A 20281-nucleotide genomic window follows, 5' to 3' on the forward strand; every position below is an offset into this window, starting at 1 on the left:
TAGCTTGATGAGCTTTGTTGCCCGAATAGAAGAACACGTCGAGGGCTTAGACAATGCCCAACAAGTGATCGTTCAGATGGTCTTAGAAATGTCTGAGGATTTGAGAGCAGCCTTTAGAGTGGTCACAGCTAAAGTGGTGGATTTAAGTGCCAGATTAAACATCACCATGAGAGCGGTGGAAAACCAAACCCTAACTGGGGTGAAGTACAATTTAACAAGATATAGGTCCTAGAGCTCAAGCCCTTTTGTAGGGTTCGAGATACCAAGGCTCTAAGAGAAGTTTAATTGTTGACCTCGAACAATACTTTCGAGCCACGAATACCGTGACAAAAGAAGCAAAGGTCACGTTGGCAACAATGTATCTAATTGACAATGCAAAGTTGCAGTGGAGATCCAAGTACACGGACATTCAAGATGGTTGATGTACTATGGATACTTGGGAAAACTTAAAACAAGAACTCTGCTCTCAGTTCTTCCTAGAGAATGTCGAGATAATCGCAAAAAGGAAGTTAAGAGAGCTAAGTCATACTGGCAATATCCGAGACTACGTTAAGCAATTTTTTGGACTTGCGTTAGATATTCGTAATATGTTCGAGAAAGACAAGGTCTTTAGTTTTGTCGAGGGGCTGAAGTCGTGGGTGAAAATGAAGCTCTACGAACAAAGAGTTCAAGACCATTCCACGCCTATGCTATAGTCAAACGACTATTTGATCTTAGTATCGATCAACACCAAGAGATAAGGCAAAACCAGACATCTGCAAGTGGTGAAAATAAGAATTACCGACCCAACTTGTAACAACCGCTCTTCGACGTATCGAACCACGAATCGCCACGTAGACTCAAGGGTAAAAGCCATACAACATTTTCTTTTATAAAACGAGATACAAGAAAATTAAAGTTTCCAAATATGCATTCAAAAACCCGAAATAATTCAAAAACATGATGAGATTCGCGGAGTCACATCAAAAGAAAACAATTACAAAAGATCATTAGTTTCCAAAATAAATATCCAATGTTATTCATAGAAAGAGAGAACTCGATCTAAAGGCCTATTCTGCAACCGCATGGCTCCGCACGTTCTCGCCACCAACACCGGTCTACTTTCCACCTGAAAAAAATAGAAACAACAGGGAAGGAGTATAAAAATACTCAGTAAGCAACCTACTTGTAGGCTCTTGTCGGACTTAATCCTATTCACGGAATCTTAAGCTATGTGCTCGAAACTGTCTCTAATAAAGTCTGTTACGGTCTCAAGAGAAGACCTTATGGTTACTCGTTGATATGAATTCTCCATACCTAACTACCTACTAAACTCAAATAAGTGAATCCTCCCTGGTGGTGCCAGACAACATCTACCTGTTTCTAAGATCAATAGCTACCTGCCACTATGCCCTCCCAAGTTGGGTCAGTGTTGCCTTCCACCATCGTCAGGTTCAGAACAGTAAAACTACTTGTCTTAGAAATAGTAACTACTGTTACTTTACCTTTCAGGCTAGAATAGTAAACTACCTGCCTCCACGCTCTTCAGGGCTCGGTTAGTAAAAAGGTCATGACTCTCCTCACTAGGCACCCCTGATTTGGTACTACATAGAATACTCCTTATGGCTACTCATATCCTTTATGGGTGACAACTAAATCAAACAGTAATAAGTAGACCCTAACCTCGGTTGGTTAGTTCACGAATAGGGTTAATACCCTACCCGTCCCTATAAGATACCTAGTCAACCCATGACGACTATCAAAAGTATAACTCAGTACAAATACGTAAACAGTAGCTCATAGACTACGAAATTCACAATTCACATTCTCTAGCACATAGCAATTGGTCCAACTCATAACTAGGCAATAGTGAGCTGTCCAAACCAGTGTATGACAATGAATAAATGCATACCACATGCTCGTCCTACTAATGAAGTAATCATAATCTACCTCAACCAATTAGGAAGCATATCAATCCAATTATCTATCAGAGATTACATATTCATGTATGTGGAAGCTATACCACGGTAAACATAATTAGTGGTAAACTATGCAGATCATCTAAGCACAATTCTCATGAGACTTCTCCACATAGTTACTTACATGGTTGTAGACTTCTCGTGATTATATCGGGTCATTATGGAATTTGTGAGATAAGTACCCAAATTGGAATGAAAAATGGGTTAGATGGCATAAAAGGAGAGAAAAAGTTCTCAGGTTTCAGTTCTGTACAGGCGGGTCGAATCAAAGTGGTACACGCTTGGGTCGGGTCAGTTACACAAAAATGGGTTGGGTCGGTCACCTCCTTCAATTACAAGTCTCATCGCATCATTAACATAAATTACAAACGTCAAATATTCTTAATATTTAAAGTAAGGCAGGGTAAGGTTGAATTGTAACTTTGTTCTAAGTTAGTCGGGTTGACCCGACAAAAAAAATGTCAACCCCACGAACCAACGTAAATTTTCAATTTTCCAAAAAATTCAACCCAACCCAAATCCGAAAAGAGAGTCTAACCAAACCCAACTTTTATAATTTGGATTGAATAATTGAAAGTAATCGTATTCTCAACTCATACGAACACCCTAATTACTTCATTCTAATTACTTCAGTCTCCACTATTTATTTAATTTTTTTAGTATAAGTTTCGAATCCGGGGCAGCATAAAATTGAAGAGATTCATTACATATAAAATTAAAAAGAAATCTATAACTTTAAAGTTTATAACGAAACGAATCTAAATCGTGACCGGGCGAATATTTATCCAAAAAAAAAAATAGTTACTTAGAATTTGTTGAAGTAAATACCAATGAAGTTCTTCAATTTAGACAAAAACAAAAGAAGATGATGGGAATGTAATGTAGCACTAAATTACAAGCAAGTAACAATAAAATGAAGATATAAACTAAGTGATTCCTTGCAACTCACATGAATCTCTGCACTCTCTTAGCCCTCTCCGTCCAAAATTCCCCTACTTAACCCCACACCACCATTCTTCTTCTCTCTTCTTCTCTTCCATCCCATCTCCCATGGGAGCCCATCTCTGCAGCTTTAGGCGCTCCGGTGTCGGTAGACCGTTCACGCCAGCCTCCCCCGGTGACGGTAAACCCCCAAAAGCCCTTTAGAATTTGAAAGTTTGTCAATACCATTCTTGCTATTTTCTTACTCGATCTCAAAAGTATGTTTTAACAATTTCAATAATATTCTTAAATTTTAAAAACACCTCAAACCCGTACTATTTTGTTTGCAAAAATAATCTTGAATTTTCAATAGAAGTTAGGTTAATACTGAATTCTTTTAGAACTTCCAAAAATATGAATGAATTTTTTTAGTATCATATTTAAAAAATACTCAAGAAATATTAATGCTCTTAAATTAAAAAAAAATAAGAAATTTGGATATGATTTATGTGATGTAGATAGACACGGTTTTCGTTTTCGTTCATGTATTGTCATTTAAAAAAATTTGAATGTTTTTTTTATAGGATTCACTGATAATGTTATTTTTAAATTTTTATTTTTTCTAGGTATTTTTTAAGATTATTAAAAATTTAAGGGTATTTTTTAAAATGCGTTTAAATCCAAAACTAAAATAAGTATTTAGGATAATACAAAATTTAAGAATATTGTAGTTAATTCAGGTATTTTGGTTAATTTGGCGTGGATTTTGCAGGGTATGCAATGTGCCGGAGGAGACGGCCGCAACGGCGGTGGAGAGAGGAAAAAGAAGGGCGGAGAGAGATGGAGACATCTATTGAGAAGAAAGAAATGAAGAAGGAGTACATGTCTTTGGAGGAGTTGCTGTTGGCTTCTCCGGGAGCGCCGTCGGAGCGAGCTTTTGGAAACGGCGGACATGGCGGATTCAAGAGAAAAGTGCATCCGACCAGGATGTCGCAGTGTTCCTCGTTTTGTGAGAGATCTGGTGTGGTCAGTGAATCAGTTGCAGAGGATCATGAGAACATTTGCAGAACCCAAACTGGGAAATTGAGGAAGAAAGTAAGCTTTAGGCTGCCGGAGGTGTCGGACGTTATTTTAATTTACTCGCCGGAGGGTGATGCGGCGGCCGACGGCGGGATTGTTGCTTCCTAGTTTCTGTTTTCCTATCGGAAAACTTTCTTCAGATATTTTTTTTTTGTGGTTATAATTTAAATAATATCACATGAATAAAGACAAATTATAGTTATGGGCCTCGTTCAAATCTACCGATGTTCATATGACCCAATAACTTAACTGACTCGAAATATCCTATCCAAATCATAAATGTTGGATTTGATTCGATTCTCGTTTGAATTGGTTGAATTTTTTTAAAACTAAAAAATCGATTCGGTTTGCGAGTTGACATTGTTTTGATCGGGCTCGAGGATAGGATTACAACTTAAACCAACCCTATTTAACTTTTAACTGAAAATATTTGCTAAATTGACTGTGAAATTCTCTATTTATAATCATCAAATAAATTATAAATATATGAAAATTTAAAAAGCAATAAATGGATACAAGATATTTATGATATATATATGGTAAATTATACTTCAAGACTAAATATCCTCAATAATAACTGATGATAATAATCCTGTTATTAGTAAATATTTTATATTTGAATTTTATGAAATTTTAGTTATTAATTAATATAAAGTATTGTGAAAGAGTAGAATTTGTTATTTTTTTAAATGAACAACTCAATGACCCAACTTGAAATGAGTTGGGTTGTGAACATTATTCGAGTTGCTCGAAAAAATGCAAACACATGCAACATGAATCACGACATTCCTTCTTAGTGAGACCTAAAACCATGATTTTAGACTCTAGTTCCTTTCATATGTTCCTGATGTGTATCAGTTTCATATATATGCTCCACTTTCATACACACGTAACACACTAATCTCATACCAATTTTGTAATCCTTGCCTCGCCGAGTATGCACTAATTTCGTATACAAATGGTATCAACTTCATACGCACTGACCTTACACTATATGTTGTACGCAAGTAGGAAAGGTACACATACATGAGGTTCCACTAGTAGAAAACATCAATTTTAATCTATGATGCATCATAATATATGTTCATCTTTTCATTAAACGATCACATCATTCGTTACAAGAATAATCTTATGACATAACATACATCAAACAATTCGTTCAACCAAACATATATAGCATTCCAATAGTAAGATCACTTGTATCGATTATGGCTTAAACAATTATAAACTTTTTCGAAAGCTATTCGAACTCCAAATATAACTTGATGATGCTTAAATCTACGGACATCTATCAATGAACAGGTCTTATTCTTCAACGAGGTTATTAGATCAAACCTCAAGAACTTTATAACGGTTTATAACGGTCTTAGTCAGTAACAAAGAAAAAAAAAATCTATATTAACCTTGAAAAGAAGTTACATAGAACACTTTCAATCTATAACATGGATACAAAACTTCAAAAACCAAGATTGCATTGTGACTTAATGCAACTATTCAAGTGAACATTTCCATATCCTTACAATATATAACAATGGCGATCCCATTTCCCTCTCTATACATAGCTATAAAGCCAGAGGTCCATACTTTGTGTATCTATATATATTTTATATATATATGCTTGTTTGTGATTGATATCTCAAAATTCAAGAACAAGTACCTTCAAATTTGGCAGTCATTACATTGGTTTATCTGTCCCAAAAACAAAACGTCCTGCAAATCCAATGGCCAAACATAAGTGAAAATCGAGTTCAAAATGCACGAGACGAAATCGAAAGGCGAAAAACGAAAAACGGGATGAAAAGAAGTATACCAAGTGTGGGCATGAGAAGAGAGACAGCAGCAATGCCAACGATCTTCAAAGGCAAGCCAATCTTGATCATGTCAGGTATGTCAATGTAGCCAGTGCTGAAGCCAACCACGTTGGAAGGTGTTGCTGTGGGCAGCATGAAGGCGAACTGTGCGCCAATGGCACCAGGAATTATAAGGGAGAGTGGGTGGAGGTGCATTGTGTTGGCTATTTGGATGAGTATTGGGATCACTAGTGTTGTGGTGGCGTTGTTTGATGTCACTAACTCTGTTATGAGGCTGCTTATAAGACATACTGCAGGGGCCACTGCTAAGTATGGGGCTTTGTGTAGGAAGTTTAATGCGTTGGCTAATATGTCTGCTAGGCCACTCTTGTTCACACCGTCTGCTATGGCGAAGCCTGCTCCTAGTAGTAATATGATCCCCCATGGTAGCTTCTTGCATTTGTTCCAGTCCATTAGTTTCTCTCCTTCTTGCTTTTTGTTTGGGATTATGAATAGTAATGTTGCCATCATCACCTGCACGGTTGAAACACTGTTACTCACTTGTAGTGTGAGATGAGATCCCACATCAGTTGAGGAGTGTTAGGAATCACGACTCTCTACAATGGTATGATATTGTCCACTTTGAGCATAAGCTCTCATGGCTTTGCTTTGGGCTTCCCCAAAAGGCCTCATACCAATGAAGATAGTATTCCTCGCTTATAAACTCATGATCTTCTACTAAATTAACCAATGTTGGACTTACTCTCAATGATCCTCAACAAGGAGTACGAAACATTCTTTATAAGGATGCGGAAACCTCTCCCTAGCAAACACGTTTTAAAAACCTTGAGGGGAAGCCTGAAAGTGAAAGTCCAGAGAGGACAATATTTGCTAGCTGTGAGCTTGAGCTGTTACAAATGGTATTAGAGCAAGATTCCGGGCAATGTGTCAACAAGGACGCTGGGCCCTGAAGGGAGGTGGATTGGAGGGTCGCACATCGATTGAGGAAGGGAGCGAGTGCCAGTGAGATGCTAAGCCCCAAAGGGGATAGTTTGTGAGATCTCACATCGATCGAGGAGGAGAACGAAACATTTTTTATAAGGGTGTGGAAGTCTCCCTAACACACGCGTTTAAAAAACCTTAAGGGGAAGCCCAAAAGGGAAACCCAAAAGAGAAATGCTAGCAGTGGGCTTGGGCTATTACAAATGGTATCAGAGCCAAACACCTGACGATGTGCAGTGAGGAGGAAGTTGAACCCTGAAGGGAGATGGACACGAGGCGGTGTGCCAACAAGGACGCTAGGCCCCAAAGGAGGATGGATTGAGGGGTACCACATCGATTGAAGAAATGAACGAGTGTGAAGGGAGGTGAACACGAGGCAGTGTGTCAGTAAGGACACTGGGTCCCGAAGATGGTGGATTGGAGGGTTCCACATCGATTAAAGAAGAGAACGAGTACCAACAAGGACGCTAGGCCTCGAAGGAGGATAGATTGTGAGATCTCACATCAATTGGAGAGGAGAACGAAACATTAGGACGTGGAAACCTCTTCATAACAGACATGTTCTAAAAACCTTGAAGAGAAACTCCAAAGAGGACAATATCTACCAGCCGTATGCCTAGACTAATACACGTATGAACCGAATTTAAGAGCTGATAAGTCCGACAAGAAAACAACTTAAGCTGATAAGGAAATAAGGTGATATTAGAAGAAAGAATCAACAAGTGTGTGATTATGAATGTCACTCACACTGACAGTTCCATCACCAGCGCGGCCATCAAACAGAGCTCCCCAACCAGGAATGTCATCAGTGATGTTCTTCGTCATCCACAGGAATATCAAAATCTGCAACAACAAAGTTCATATCTCCACAATCACAACACACAAACTTGTAAAAAAAACATAAGAATCAACAAGAACAGTTCAGTGCCCACACCGAAAAAACAGCCACCACAGTCTTCTCAGCAAACGCCATAGGCCCTGTTCACAATCCATCATAGTTAATCAACAAAACCCCACAACAAAACAACAAACAATTTCAATTTCAATTTCAATTTCAAAATATACCCAACGCATTCAGCTCCCTCCTAAGCTGTGTCTTATCAAGATGCGTGGAAAGCGCAGGCCCAGACCCTTTGGGGCAATACATCAAACACAAGACGACCCAAAACACAAAGAAAATTAACAGAGCCATTGGCAGCGCAAAGAAACTCCAAGTATTAAAGCTAATAGGATCGGCATCCGGAAAGTAACTCTTCCACATTCCGACGAGGATGAGATTGACGCCGGTGCCGGTGAGAGTGCTCATTCCTCCGATGGGGGTAGCGTAAGTGACCCCTAGAATCACGGCCTTGCAGAACTTGGTCTGGGCAACGGAACGGGACGGTCCCGCCGGAAAACGCTGGAGGATTCCGGTGGCGACGGGCATCATCATGACGGCGGTGGCGACGTTGTGCATCCACATGCTGACGAAGAAAGTGGTGGCGCAGATACCCAGAAGAAGAAGTGGTGGGTTCAGTGGCTCCCCACAGAAAAGGAGAGTTACCTGAATTTATTGAAGGGTCATTTTACTAATTTCACTAAATTGATTTTAATTTCATTCTAAAAAAGTTCAAATTTGATCCATTTGAGACATCTTAAAAAAAAAAAAAAAAAAAAAACATGTCCCAATTGTTGTTGGGTACAATAATTTTCTAATAAATCGGCTCGAACCGCTAGTAGATATTGTCCTTTTTGTGTTTTCCTTTCAGACTTCTCCTCAAAGGTTTAAAACGCGTCTTACGGGAAGGTTTCCACACCCTTATGAAGTGTGTTTTGTTTTCCTCCCGAATCAATATGAGACATCACAATCCACCCCCTTCAGGGCTATCGTCCTCGCTGGCACTCGTTCATTTCTCCAATCGATGTGGGACCGCCACCAAATCCACCTCTTTTGGGGCAAGCGTCTTTACTGGCACACCACCTCGTGTCTATCACCTTCAGGGAACAACGAGAAGGCTGACACATCATCCGGTGTCTAGCTCTGATACCATTTGTAACGACCCAAGCCCATAAATAGCCAATATTGTCCTCTTTGCACTTTCCCAAAAAAGCCTCGTACCAATGGTATGATTGGGTACGATGTTGTCCACTTTGAGCATAAGCTCTCGTGACTTTGTTTTTTAACCAAAAAAAAATTAATTTTTAAAAATTTTATTTGTTTTTTTTTCTAATAAAATTCATTTTATTAGACATAAATGAGAAAATCAACTAAATTATTTAAAATATTGAAATTAATAGTTTTTTTTTTTTTTAATAGAGTAATTAAAAAAGAATAGAAAATAGTAAAGAAAACAAAAAATTGATGGGCAACTTCCAATAATTGAACAAATAAATTAAAATTTAAATGAAAACTCACATTGAGAGCCAATCTCTTATGAATGTTGTAATGCTCAACGGCGAGGGCAAGAATGAAGCTACCAAGAACCAGCGCGATCACATCATTCATATAATTATGAGCCACCTCGTCCGCCGCCGCGATTCCGAACAGCGGGAACAGAAACAGCGGTGACATTGACGTGATCGGCATCGGCACCGCTTCCGTTAGCCACCACGTGAACACCCACACCAGCACCCCCAGCATATTCCGGCTCCCGGGGGACGACCCCTCCAGCTTCATGAAGCTGCACACGGCAGCGCATAGAACCGGCCCGAGAACGACATACAAGTTTTTTAGGGTGAAGATCGAGTGCACCGTGGATCGGAAGCTGCCCGACCGGTGGAATTGAGGGTCGTCGGCAGCTAGAAGTGGCGTCTTTGAGTCGTCGTAGATCGGAATGGATGTGTGTTGGCCGTTCATTTCAGAGAGAGAAGGGAAAATGGAGAATTGTGATGAAATTATAATTTGAGAAATTTGGATCTATTTATTTTGGAGTTACATGAATTTAATTAAATAAATAAATAAAAATTAGTGGATAAACTCTCGACAGCTAGTTCACAGCTCAACCCTCTATTTTTGAGTTATCATTATTATTTATCAGAAAAATTATATTAATTTACGTTTACCTTAATAATTAAAATTTCATGAAATTCAAAAGTTACCAATACAAATGTTAAATATTTTTAATCTTTAAAAAATAGAGTAAGCCGAATTCGATTATAATCTATTTTTGGGTAGGTTAGATTGACCTGACCCAGAAAACGTCAACCCACAAATCGAATTAGATTTTCGATTTTTCAAAAATTCAATACAATCCAAATCGAAAAAAAATCTAACCCGACTCAAATTGATCGAGTTATCGGTTCATTCATATCAATACTATATCTATATATATAAGGTGTTTGTAGTTATAGTTAAACTAATAATAGCCGCGAATTCACAGCTTAACCCTCTATTTAATTAAAATTTCATAAAATTCAAATATATAAGTGACAACATCAGCTACCAACATTAAATATTTTTAATTATTTTAAAAACAAGTAGAGTCGAGTTAGATTATAACCTATTTTTGGGTAGGTTAGATTGATCCGACCAGGAAAACGTCAACCCACAAATTGAATTGAATTTTCAATTTTTCAAAAATTCAATCCAATCCAAACTGAAAAAGAATCTAATCACCCAACTCAGATGGGTCGAGTTATCTGTTCATATCATAACTCTAATTTATTTATTTAATTATATATATATATAAAAGGTATTTGCAATTATGTAGTGTTTACATATTAGTGGTTCCTAGTTGTGTGGGGACCACGAGAGGACACCCCAAATATTGGTAGGCTTCAAAATATTAAAAAAAAAAAAAAAAAATCATTTTCAGGTATTTATTTATTGGATGAATTAATTATCCAATTGGGACGCGCCAACTTGTAAAATCTTACGTGACAAAACTAGTGATCATCCTCTTCAATTGTGTGACGTGTAATTTAATTTCAATCATATGAATGGCTTAAAATAATTCAAATTATTTAATTAAATTCGAATTTTGATGAAAAAAAATCTGTTCGCCCCTTCACATATCTGGCTCTAAAATGGGGACGTTAGTATTGAAAATGATGTGGCTTGTAAAATCTTCGAAACTAATGGTTTAGGAGCCGTGTATAAAACAATGGCGTTTAGCCACAAATGTCGAATGAAATTTGATCGTTTTCATTGGTATGCGGGTATAAGCGTTTGAGCTTGGTTGGCACAATGAAGTATGAGAGTGATATATGTATGTAACGTTAGAAATATCATCAATGTCTCAATAGAGTCAAGTCCCGTAATTGTATGAGTTCATTGTCTATGTATTTTAAGAAAATGATTTGGGTATTTTAGAAATAAATTATCTAGTTTCTACCGTAAATAACTCCCCGTCAGTACTAAGATTTTTACAAAAAGAAATCTCAAGCAAAGTAAAGTGTAGTAATGTCTTGTAATATCTTCTTGATTGATCTTAATAAAGATTGCGAGTGTTTCCCACAAAGAGTTGTGTTTAACGGTCTGATATCAGAGTGAAGTTGGTATAGTTATTATGATCTATTCGGTTTCTTAGTATGCTTTGTGGTGGCAGGTTTATCTGATCTTCCATATCATAAATAATCTCTTTAGATTATTAGTGTGTGAGTGTTATGTTGTGAGTAGTCCATGACTCTACAAGTTTTGTGTCGAAAAAGATTATTTGGGATTATTGAGGTATAGCTAACACGATGAGTGATTTCCAAATTATTGGATGAATTAAAAAAACTCAACAGCAACAACTACAACACAATGGGTAAAAAGCATGATGTCCTATTTACAATGATATGACCTTGACGAGAGGTCATTGGCGAAAATAAAATTACCCCAAAATGAGGATTCTAATGGCGCCTTATGTTAATGGAGAATCAAACCCGACAAAGCAATGTTTGTCTTGAAAATCACAGTCGAAGAAGAGATGTTAGAGCACATTCAGAATAACAAGACACCGAAAGAAGCATGAAACACATTCGTGACGCATTTCTCAAAGAAAAACAATACGAAGTTACAAATTCTAGAGAATGAGTTGTTATCAATCTCACAATGCAACATGACGATGGCTCAGCACTTCCATAAGGTCAAGTCATTCTATTGAGAGATTACCAAACTAAATTCAAGTTTGTCATTGGAGAAGCTCAAATGAAGATGATCATTATTCACAAATTCCAACCAGAATATAGAAGCTTCGTTATTACTGTACAAGGACAGTCCCCTCAACCATCTCTGGTAAAGTTTGAAAATTTGTTAGCCAACCAAGGAGTCATGGCTAAATAGATGGGAGGCATCACGTTAAAGGGTGAAGAATAAACATTCTACACAAGTGAAAGTCAAAGCAATAATAAGTCATCTACCAAACGTGGATACTAAAATGGTGATAAAGGAAAAAGTCACCAAGGAACTGCACAACCTCGAAGAGCTCAAAATAACAACAACAAGAGTTACTAAGGGAAGATATTTGAAGGTATTTGCTACCCTTGCAGAAAGAAGGGCCACATGTCCAAAGATTGTTGGTCCAGGAAAAAGTCCATGTCTAAAAAGAAATGGAGGATGAATGAGATGCAGAAGTACTATGTGTCATAGAAGAGACGAGCTAGCGCTCATGACGATTAGAGTGGTGCAATGGCAACGGGGTGGCCTTCAGAGAAGGAAGTATTACCTCACTTGGACAACATTGAAGAAATTCTACCATAGAAGACGAGGGAGCAAACTGTACACATTTGGTTAAGTGTTGATGCGCATGAAGATCCAAGTGACATTGATGTTAACGAGCGAATCCAATGAAAAGGAAACGACACATCAACAACTTAGGTGATAAAAAAGAATTTGAAAGCTAAATCTTAAGTATGCCAACACAGCTATTATAGAAGACAAAGTTAAAGAGCCAGAGACATATGAACAAGTATCACAAAACTTGGCTCGGCAGTGATGGAGAAGAAAATATAGTCTTGGACCAAGATCAAACTTGGGAACTAGTGTCAAAACCATCTCTTGCAAGTAGGTCAACAAAATAAAGGCGCTGATTGGATGGATCAATCGAGAGATTCAAGGCTCGATCGTAGATAATGCTAAGCATGTATACAAGCTTAGAAAAGGTTTTTACGAATTGAAGCAAGCATCAAGAGCTTGGCATGGTAAGATTGTTAAATTTCTTACCCAAAGTGGTTATTCAGTTGCGTATGGTGCGTTTCTTAGATGAAAGAGCTAGGAGAGCTTAAACATGTCTTGAGCCTAGAAGTTGATCACACCGAGTTTTGTCGTGGGACCCTCATCAAATAGTGTAATTACTAAGATAGATAAAACTTAAAGACCTAATAATACAATTTTATTTATCTACGTTATGGTTCTTCATGGCTATATATCCAGCATGGCTAACCTACTGATAAGATAAGGAATCAATACAAGGGGAATAAGATTCGGATTACCTTGTTGATCGAATATCTCAAGGCAAGAACACTTGATTGAGATTCGAATCACTCCACAAGCAAGATCGATCATGTCTAGCTTGAATGACTCTTGTTGATCAAATATCTCAAACACTTGTTTGAGATTCGAATCACTCCACAAGCAAGATTGATCATGTCGAGCTTGAATGATTCTACATGCAATCTAAACTACATAGAATTGCAAAGAAACTTAGCCATTGGCTAAAGAAAAGCACAAATGCTTCTTTTACTCTATTTTCCAAGTCTTCTTACAAATACAACATACATGGCTTTATATAGCCTCAAAATGAAACTACTAAAGGCATTCCAAGAGGTGTAACATTTATACTTAATGGCCATAATGAGCCATTATGTAAATGTAACCTAAAAATACAATAAATCTAAATTACTCTAAATTGTAACCCACCCAAAATTTACAACAATCAAACTTCATTCTTCTTCAATGTAGCATGAGTTGAAACATCCTTTGATAATTTTGACAACCTTTTCTTCACATCTTCATTGAAGTATATTGTATGATTGATGTCTCTTGGTTCATATCACCTACCCTACCCTAAGACATCATAGTTAACCTAAATGAGTGTAGATATGCTACGAATGAGGCGAGTATCAGAGGCGAGTATCAGACATCATGAGATGATAAGTATCTAGATAGGGCCAATATCTAAGAGACTATAAGAAGAGAGTCAACCGTTCAATTAGGACCCCAATTGTGTTAGATCTTAAGAGACACGTGGTTAGAGGGTACAATGCCTTGTAGAACCTTGCCTAGAGCAACATGACGCAACTCGTAATCCCAAAAAGTCGGTGACTCGGATACATTGTACATAGCCATATAAAAATTCGATTAGAACCTATAAGTAAGCTACCTATGAAGTATTTTATATTTGCTCATAATTTTGAATTCCATCTCATCGCCCTTCTTTAACAATCAAAACTTTTTTATCGAGCCTTTTTAAAATTCTACATTAGTACATGACGGTCTGTAATATGAAGTCTTGAAAAGCAGATCATTTCAGTGTCCTATTGTTGAACGCTATATGCTTGGCCGAATGACGTGTTTGATGTATATTATGCTATAACATTATTGTCGTATGAATGCTAATTATAATTTTAAAATAATTATAATTGAGATTAAAATTTAAATTTGATAAAATAAGTAATGATTGAATTATTTCCTAAAATTTAATATCTCAAAACATAAAAATATTTGGTAAAATGTTTAAAGGATTACGACAAGTCGTACTAAGGACAAGACAGCTGAACCAAACAGCCTCCCTTAATCCATTATGAACCTGTCGGGTCAATGAATTTCCCCAAATTATTGAGGGGCCTTGAGTGGCCAGGACCACCACCACGTGTCGGATATCTATAGGAGAATGTTAGCTGGCCCCCACTTGGCTTAATAATGTGGCTATAAACCACGTGGTCCCCTGACGATGTGTAATTTTAGCATTATCATGGTTTTACACGTGGAAATGGTTCTGTTTTTCGTGGGTGAGCTGGAATAAATTCTGACGTGTTCAAATAATTAGAATCTTACAAAAATATCTCTGCATCTTGACCGGTAAACGTTTGATTTTGAGTTTTATGAAATTTTAATTATCTATAAGTATGAATTTTATTTTAATTAATTTTTTAAAAAAAGAATAACCTACGACTCAACCCGAAAATAGAGGATTGGGTTATGAGCTTTATTCGGGTTGTTCGGGTCACTAGTCCAACCAACTAAAAATGAGTTAAAACAAAACAAAACAAGAAAAGAACTCAACAAGGTGGTGTCAGATTGTCTCTCTTTTATCTCGAGTCCGAGCCCTCCATTATCTTCAAGGCCCATCTTTTCCATTGGGCCTTCTTCAAAGGGTTAGCTCTAAAAAAATAAAAAATAAAAATAAAAAAAGACGGGAAAAATTACAATTTTACCCTCTCACCTGTTATTAAACGGTGTCGGGAGAGAGTAACTTCTCGTTAGCATCGAGAAAAATTAGTTTCTCTCGATTATGTCATTTATCATTTAAAAAAATTATTTTTTTCTAATAAATCTCGTAGTCTCGAGATTAATAGGTGTTCGGAGAAAATAATTTTTTTTCTATATATTAATCTTTTTCGCTTTTTTTATTTACTAATTTATATTAGTCCTAATTTAGTACTTTTATTTATTAAGATATAATTTAAAATATATATATATATACCAACTTTTTTTGGCTTCTAATTTTATTGATAAAAATGTCCATATTTTTCAATCTTTTTTAATCCAATTTGTCTAATCATTTTAATGTTGGTTTTATATTTTTTAACACAATTTTTTTACCATAAAAAATATAAAATAAAATAATTTAATTTAATAATAATTGTTTTTCACTTTCTAACGGATAATGGGTTAAAATGTCGAGTTTGAAAACGGACCAAAATGCCTTAAAATCCAAAACTCGATACGAAAAAAGATGTAGGCTCGAATGTGAAAGGAAGAATTTATAGGAACCCTAATCGTGACGTCGGGCCAGCATCTCGACATTCTTAAGGTTTGGTGGATTAAAAAATAGCATATTGAGACACTTCAAACCGATCTAGTCATTATCTGTTTTGGGTTTTTACCCGTAACACTTCTTGTTATGACCCTGAAGCTCCAAATTACTTCTTTCCGCTCTAAATATTCTTAATACTTGTTCGAATCCTCGTTTTAGCTTGAATCTCCCGAATCTTGTAAAATAATAAATAAATAAATAAATAATTTGGGAAACTATACAAATAGCCTCTTGTAATGTAATGCCACAATCAAAATGCTCTGATACCAATTGTTGTAGCAGAAGCGGAAGCAAAATCAATCGTACTCATACACCCACCAATATAAATTAAACAAAGAGACACAAAAATTTACGTGGTTCGTAGTTTATAAGTGTATCTCTCGCGCTCTCGCGTTACAAAGTCTTTCTTACAAAGTTTCTCTCAATTGTCTTTAGATAAATACAAAATGACAATGACTCCACGTCTCAAAACAATACTAGACAAACCTTTATATATGCATAGCGATACATGAATCAGAGCATCAATAATGCTCATACGTGAATCGAGATGATTCATGTACCAATATGGAAGATGAACTAAATGAATCCAGTAGATTCATGAATCGAACTGGGCAATGTACCAAAATAAAACAACAAATCAACTAGGAATCAAATTACGTAAACAAGTGACTCTAGCTTCAATAAATTCAAATGATAAGTAAATTAAAATCAAAATTAAACGAGAATCGTTCATCTCTCATGTGCACGTGCATAGCTGATCTTACAACTTATAACTCGATCTTCACTTTATTTCACTCCTAAGTTCTTATTATTCGGTTTCTCTAAGTTACCTTACTAGAATCCACCGAACTTATTTCTTTTCAAAGATATTAGCTTTCGTACATCTATTGCATGGGTTCATTCCCATGGTCGATCAATTTAACGTGTAACATTACGACCATCAGATTTGAGTATACCATCGAAGTAGTTCCTAATATATTTTTTTTTTAAATTCGCTTCCATTACCTCAGTACATTAATCTACCAGACACAAAATAAAAATTTAAAATTTAAAAATTAAAAAATATTTAATTTTGGAATTTATTCTTTTTCTAAAGCAAAGCAAATGATTCCCTCAAAAGGGTAAAAAAGGCTTTTTAATATTCCCATCTCTTTCTTTTCTCCATTAATTCCATTTAAACTCGGAGGAGATCGAGAGAGCGCCGTTGCAGAGAGGAATCTTCATCCTTTGATTCAAAGCTTCACCCGGTACACATGGCAGCGGCGATGAAGAAGCTGGTGGCAGTTTTCACGGCGGCATTTGTTGCGACCGCGGTTGCCGGAGCTCAGACACATCATGTCGTCGGCGGAGACCGGGGATGGGACGTCGATTCCAACATCGGTTCTTGGTCGGCCGGAAGGAAATTCAGAGTCGGAGACAAAATATGTAAGATCCATTCGTTTCTTAACTGTTTTTTACTCCCGAGAATTTTCTGTTTGGATTCCCGAAAAATGGAAATCAGTGTTGGAGGAAAAAGTCATGAGTTTATAGAAATACTGCCGTCATTGGTATTGAGGTCTTTTAATGAAGTGTAAAGCAAAGTCATGAGAGCTTATGGTCGAAGTGGTTAATATCATACCATTGTGGACAGTCGAGTTCATCTGACAATAGTAACCGACAATTTTTTTTCCTCCACTGATACGGATCACGAGGGAAAGTGACCAATTGAATTATTGATTATTGATATTTTATTATTATTATTATTATTTTTGGTTCAAAATATACCATTTTTAAAATTATTATTTTTAAAGAAAAATAATTTAAAGTTTAAAAGTTAAGAACAAGGCGTTTTAAAATTAATTAAATGTGAATTGAGTTTAAAATAATAAAGATATATTTTTAAAAAATAAATTGCTAATTTTATTTATTTATTTTTATTTTATTCAATTTGTATTTGTAATAAAGTGGGGGGGGGGGGGTGCAGGGTTCGCATACTCGATGGCACAGGGTAAGATAGTGGAGCTGCAAAGCAAGAAGGAATACGAAGCGTGCGATGTAAGCAACTTCATCAGGATGTACACTGACGGCATAGATATCGTGCCGTTAAACGGAGAGGGAATCCGCTACTTCGCGAGTAGCAAACCAGAAAGCTGCAAAAAGGGCCTGAAACTGCACGTACAAGTGGAAGCCCAAGCCCAAGACCAAGACCAAGACCAAGCCCAACACAAGGCCCAAATGAAAACGACAGGAGTTGAAACAACGAACGACGTGTCGGACAGTGATTCAGCGGCAGCTCCGCCCACTCCTTCCGCCTCTTCTCCGCCCTTAACTGCCATGTCTTATCTCACTCTCACCTTTTTGCCCTTCACCCTTTACTTATCTTATTGGATAATATGAAACATTTTTTTTCCTTTCTAATGTGATCTTATAATAAAGTTAATTAGATTAAGATTAAGTATATTATGATTGATACGTGATAATTAGTTAAGCACGATTAGATGCTCCAAAATGTTTTCTTAACCGCTTCTTCAGGAGTTTAAATGCATTAAAGTTTAGAACTATTTTGACGGTGCAATTTAATTCTAAGCAAATAATTACACGAGAATTAAATGAAATTGTCTCAAAGTAAACTCTAATAACATTGAGCATAATTGAAATTTCTCTGATGTAATTTTTTTATTTTTAAGACGTTTTATTCACTTTTTAGATTACATTTATATATTAATTATACTAATAAAATATGAATGTTACTATTTAATATACTTAGTTGAGGATTAATGGGAGTGAGTCCCACCTTTGTGGAAGATTATGAGTTTTATTAGTAGAAGATTATAAGTTTACCTTTGTGGAAGATTATGAGTTTATTAGTAGAAGATTATAAGTTTATAAGTGAAAAATACTATCTCCATTGGCATGAAGTCTTTTGGGAAACTCCAATCGGGTTTTTTTTTGGGAAAGCAACTGGAAGATTATGAGTTTATAAGTGAGGAACACAATCTCCATTGGTACGAGGTCTTTAGAGGAAGTCGAATCGGATTTTTTTTTGGGAAAGCCCAAAGCAACTCAAAATGAACAATATAATACCGTTGTGATTCATAACATACTTTTGAATAAAGATGTCACTTTCTTGTACACTTCAAAGAAGAACTCACTTTGTAATGTAATGATGAAAACAGTATGAATTGGGTTTGAGATTTTGAGGCATTTGAAGCAAACATATTTTTAAAAACAGAGATCGTCGGAATACAACGGTCCAACTCCCTTCAACCTTCTTCTTCTCCCTCGCCGTTCACCGTCCCATCGCTTTCCTCCATGAATTCCACATCTTTCTACTATGCCACCGCCACCGCCACCGCCACCGCCACCGCCACCGCCACTGCCACCACTTTCACCTACTCTTCTCATATTCAACATTCTACCCCTCCCAATTCCACCCCTGTCCTTCTCCAACCTTCTCCTTCTCCCTCCCTTCAATCCTCCGCTGCCGCGAAGATCCAGGCCGCCTACCGTTCTCACCGGATCCGCAGTCTCTACAAAACGATAGTCGCCGTCGACAGAGAGGCCGATCAGATCCAGGCTCTAATACAGCGTCAGGAGACGGTCGACGCCGTCAGAAGCAACGATCTCGAGAAGCTGAGGATGAACGAGGCGTTGATGAGTATCCTTCTTAGGTTGGACTCGGTGCCGGGGATCGATCCCGCGGTGAGGGAGGCGAGGAGGAAAGTGAGCCGTCGGATCGTTGGCCTGCAGGAGATCTTGGACGCCGTGTCGGAGGCGAAGGTGGACTTCAACGGATGGGATTGCGACGGATTTGTGAGGAATTGGGACGAGACGATGGCGGAGATGGAGGCGGAGGTTTGCCGGGAGAGAGGCGGCGATGAAATGGAGAGGTTCTGTGCTCAGTACTTAGGGTTCCGTTGCTTCCAGAGGTTTCTCAGTGGGTCCTAATCTGCTGTGGAGTTGCCTACAGTTATCTTGCACATTCTACTAAGATTTGGACACGTGTTTTATTATTATTATTTTTAAGCTAAGGGATTATAAAATGTGTGTAGTGTATAAAATTAGAAAGCAATGGAAGGAATTTTATTAAATGTTTGATAATTATGGAATATTGTTATGGCTAAGCTATAGAGCTTATTGTGAATTTGTACTTATTTAAAAAATACCAAATCAAACAAATTTTAGTCGGTAAATGCATACATAATAAACGAAGTAATCGATTCTTGAAACTTCTAAAACGGTAAAATAATAAGTTTTCCTCCACTTATTTGAGCTTGACCCGTCATCAATTGCACTAAGAGGCAATACTAGCTATTAGATTAGAGATACGTCGGATGTTTCTTCACTTATCTGAGTTTGATCCGTCATTGACTACACTAAGAGGCAATATTAGCTATCTGGTCAGAGAGATATCTGATGTTCCTCCACTTATCTGAGTTTGACCCGTCATTGACTACACTAAGAGGCAATACTAGCTATCAGGTCAGAGTCAGAGAGACGTCAGATGTTCCTCCACTTATCTGAGTTTAACCCGTCATTGATTACACTAAGAGGCGATACTAGCTATCAAGTCAGAGAGACGTCAATGTTCCCCCACTTATCTGAGTTTGAC

At 37.1% G+C, this 20281-nt stretch overlaps 4 protein-coding genes across 4 annotated transcripts; 3 read left to right on the plus strand and 1 right to left on the minus strand.

Annotated features, from left to right (window-relative positions):
• The first annotated feature begins 428 nt into the window (after nt 1-428).
• LOC111782536 (uncharacterized) lies at nt 429-4161 on the plus strand. Its single transcript, XM_087120743.1, has 4 exons — nt 429-605; nt 1492-1534; nt 2890-3081; nt 3634-4161. Exons 1-4 carry the CDS (start codon nt 429-431, stop codon nt 4065-4067), a joined length of 846 nt encoding a protein of 281 aa, XP_086976869.1. The 3' UTR covers nt 4068-4161.
• Nucleotides 4162-5333: 1172 nt separating this feature from the next.
• Nucleotides 5334-9632, minus strand: TDT (tonoplast dicarboxylate transporter). The gene is made up of 6 exons (XM_023663295.2): nt 9147-9632; nt 7817-8294; nt 7686-7729; nt 7499-7594; nt 5770-6283; nt 5334-5669 (listed from the first exon to the last, which is right to left on the minus strand). Exons 1-6 carry the CDS (start codon nt 9585-9587, stop codon nt 5635-5637), a joined length of 1608 nt encoding a protein of 535 aa, XP_023519063.2. The 5' UTR covers nt 9588-9632; the 3' UTR covers nt 5334-5634.
• A 7212-nt stretch (nt 9633-16844) lies between these two features.
• On the plus strand, nt 16845-18124 carry LOC111783538 (early nodulin-like protein 22). The gene is made up of 2 exons (XM_087120432.1): nt 16845-17115; nt 17654-18124. The coding sequence occupies exons 1-2, from the start codon at nt 16944-16946 to the stop codon at nt 18064-18066; spliced, it is 585 nt and encodes a 194-aa protein (XP_086976558.1). The 5' UTR covers nt 16845-16943; the 3' UTR covers nt 18067-18124.
• Nucleotides 18125-18867: 743 nt separating this feature from the next.
• Nucleotides 18868-19793, plus strand: LOC111782892 (BAG family molecular chaperone regulator 5, mitochondrial-like). The gene has a single exon (XM_023663730.2). It carries the CDS (start codon nt 18982-18984, stop codon nt 19615-19617), a length of 636 nt encoding a protein of 211 aa, XP_023519498.2. The 5' UTR covers nt 18868-18981; the 3' UTR covers nt 19618-19793.
• The last annotated feature ends 488 nt before the right edge of the window (nt 19794-20281 follow it).

The sequence above is a fragment of the Cucurbita pepo genome, chromosome 20 (genome assembly GCF_057944985.1).
Source record: "Cucurbita pepo subsp. pepo isolate OVF chromosome 20, ASM5794498v1, whole genome shotgun sequence".
Lineage (NCBI taxonomy): Eukaryota > Viridiplantae > Streptophyta > Magnoliopsida > Cucurbitales > Cucurbitaceae > Cucurbita > Cucurbita pepo.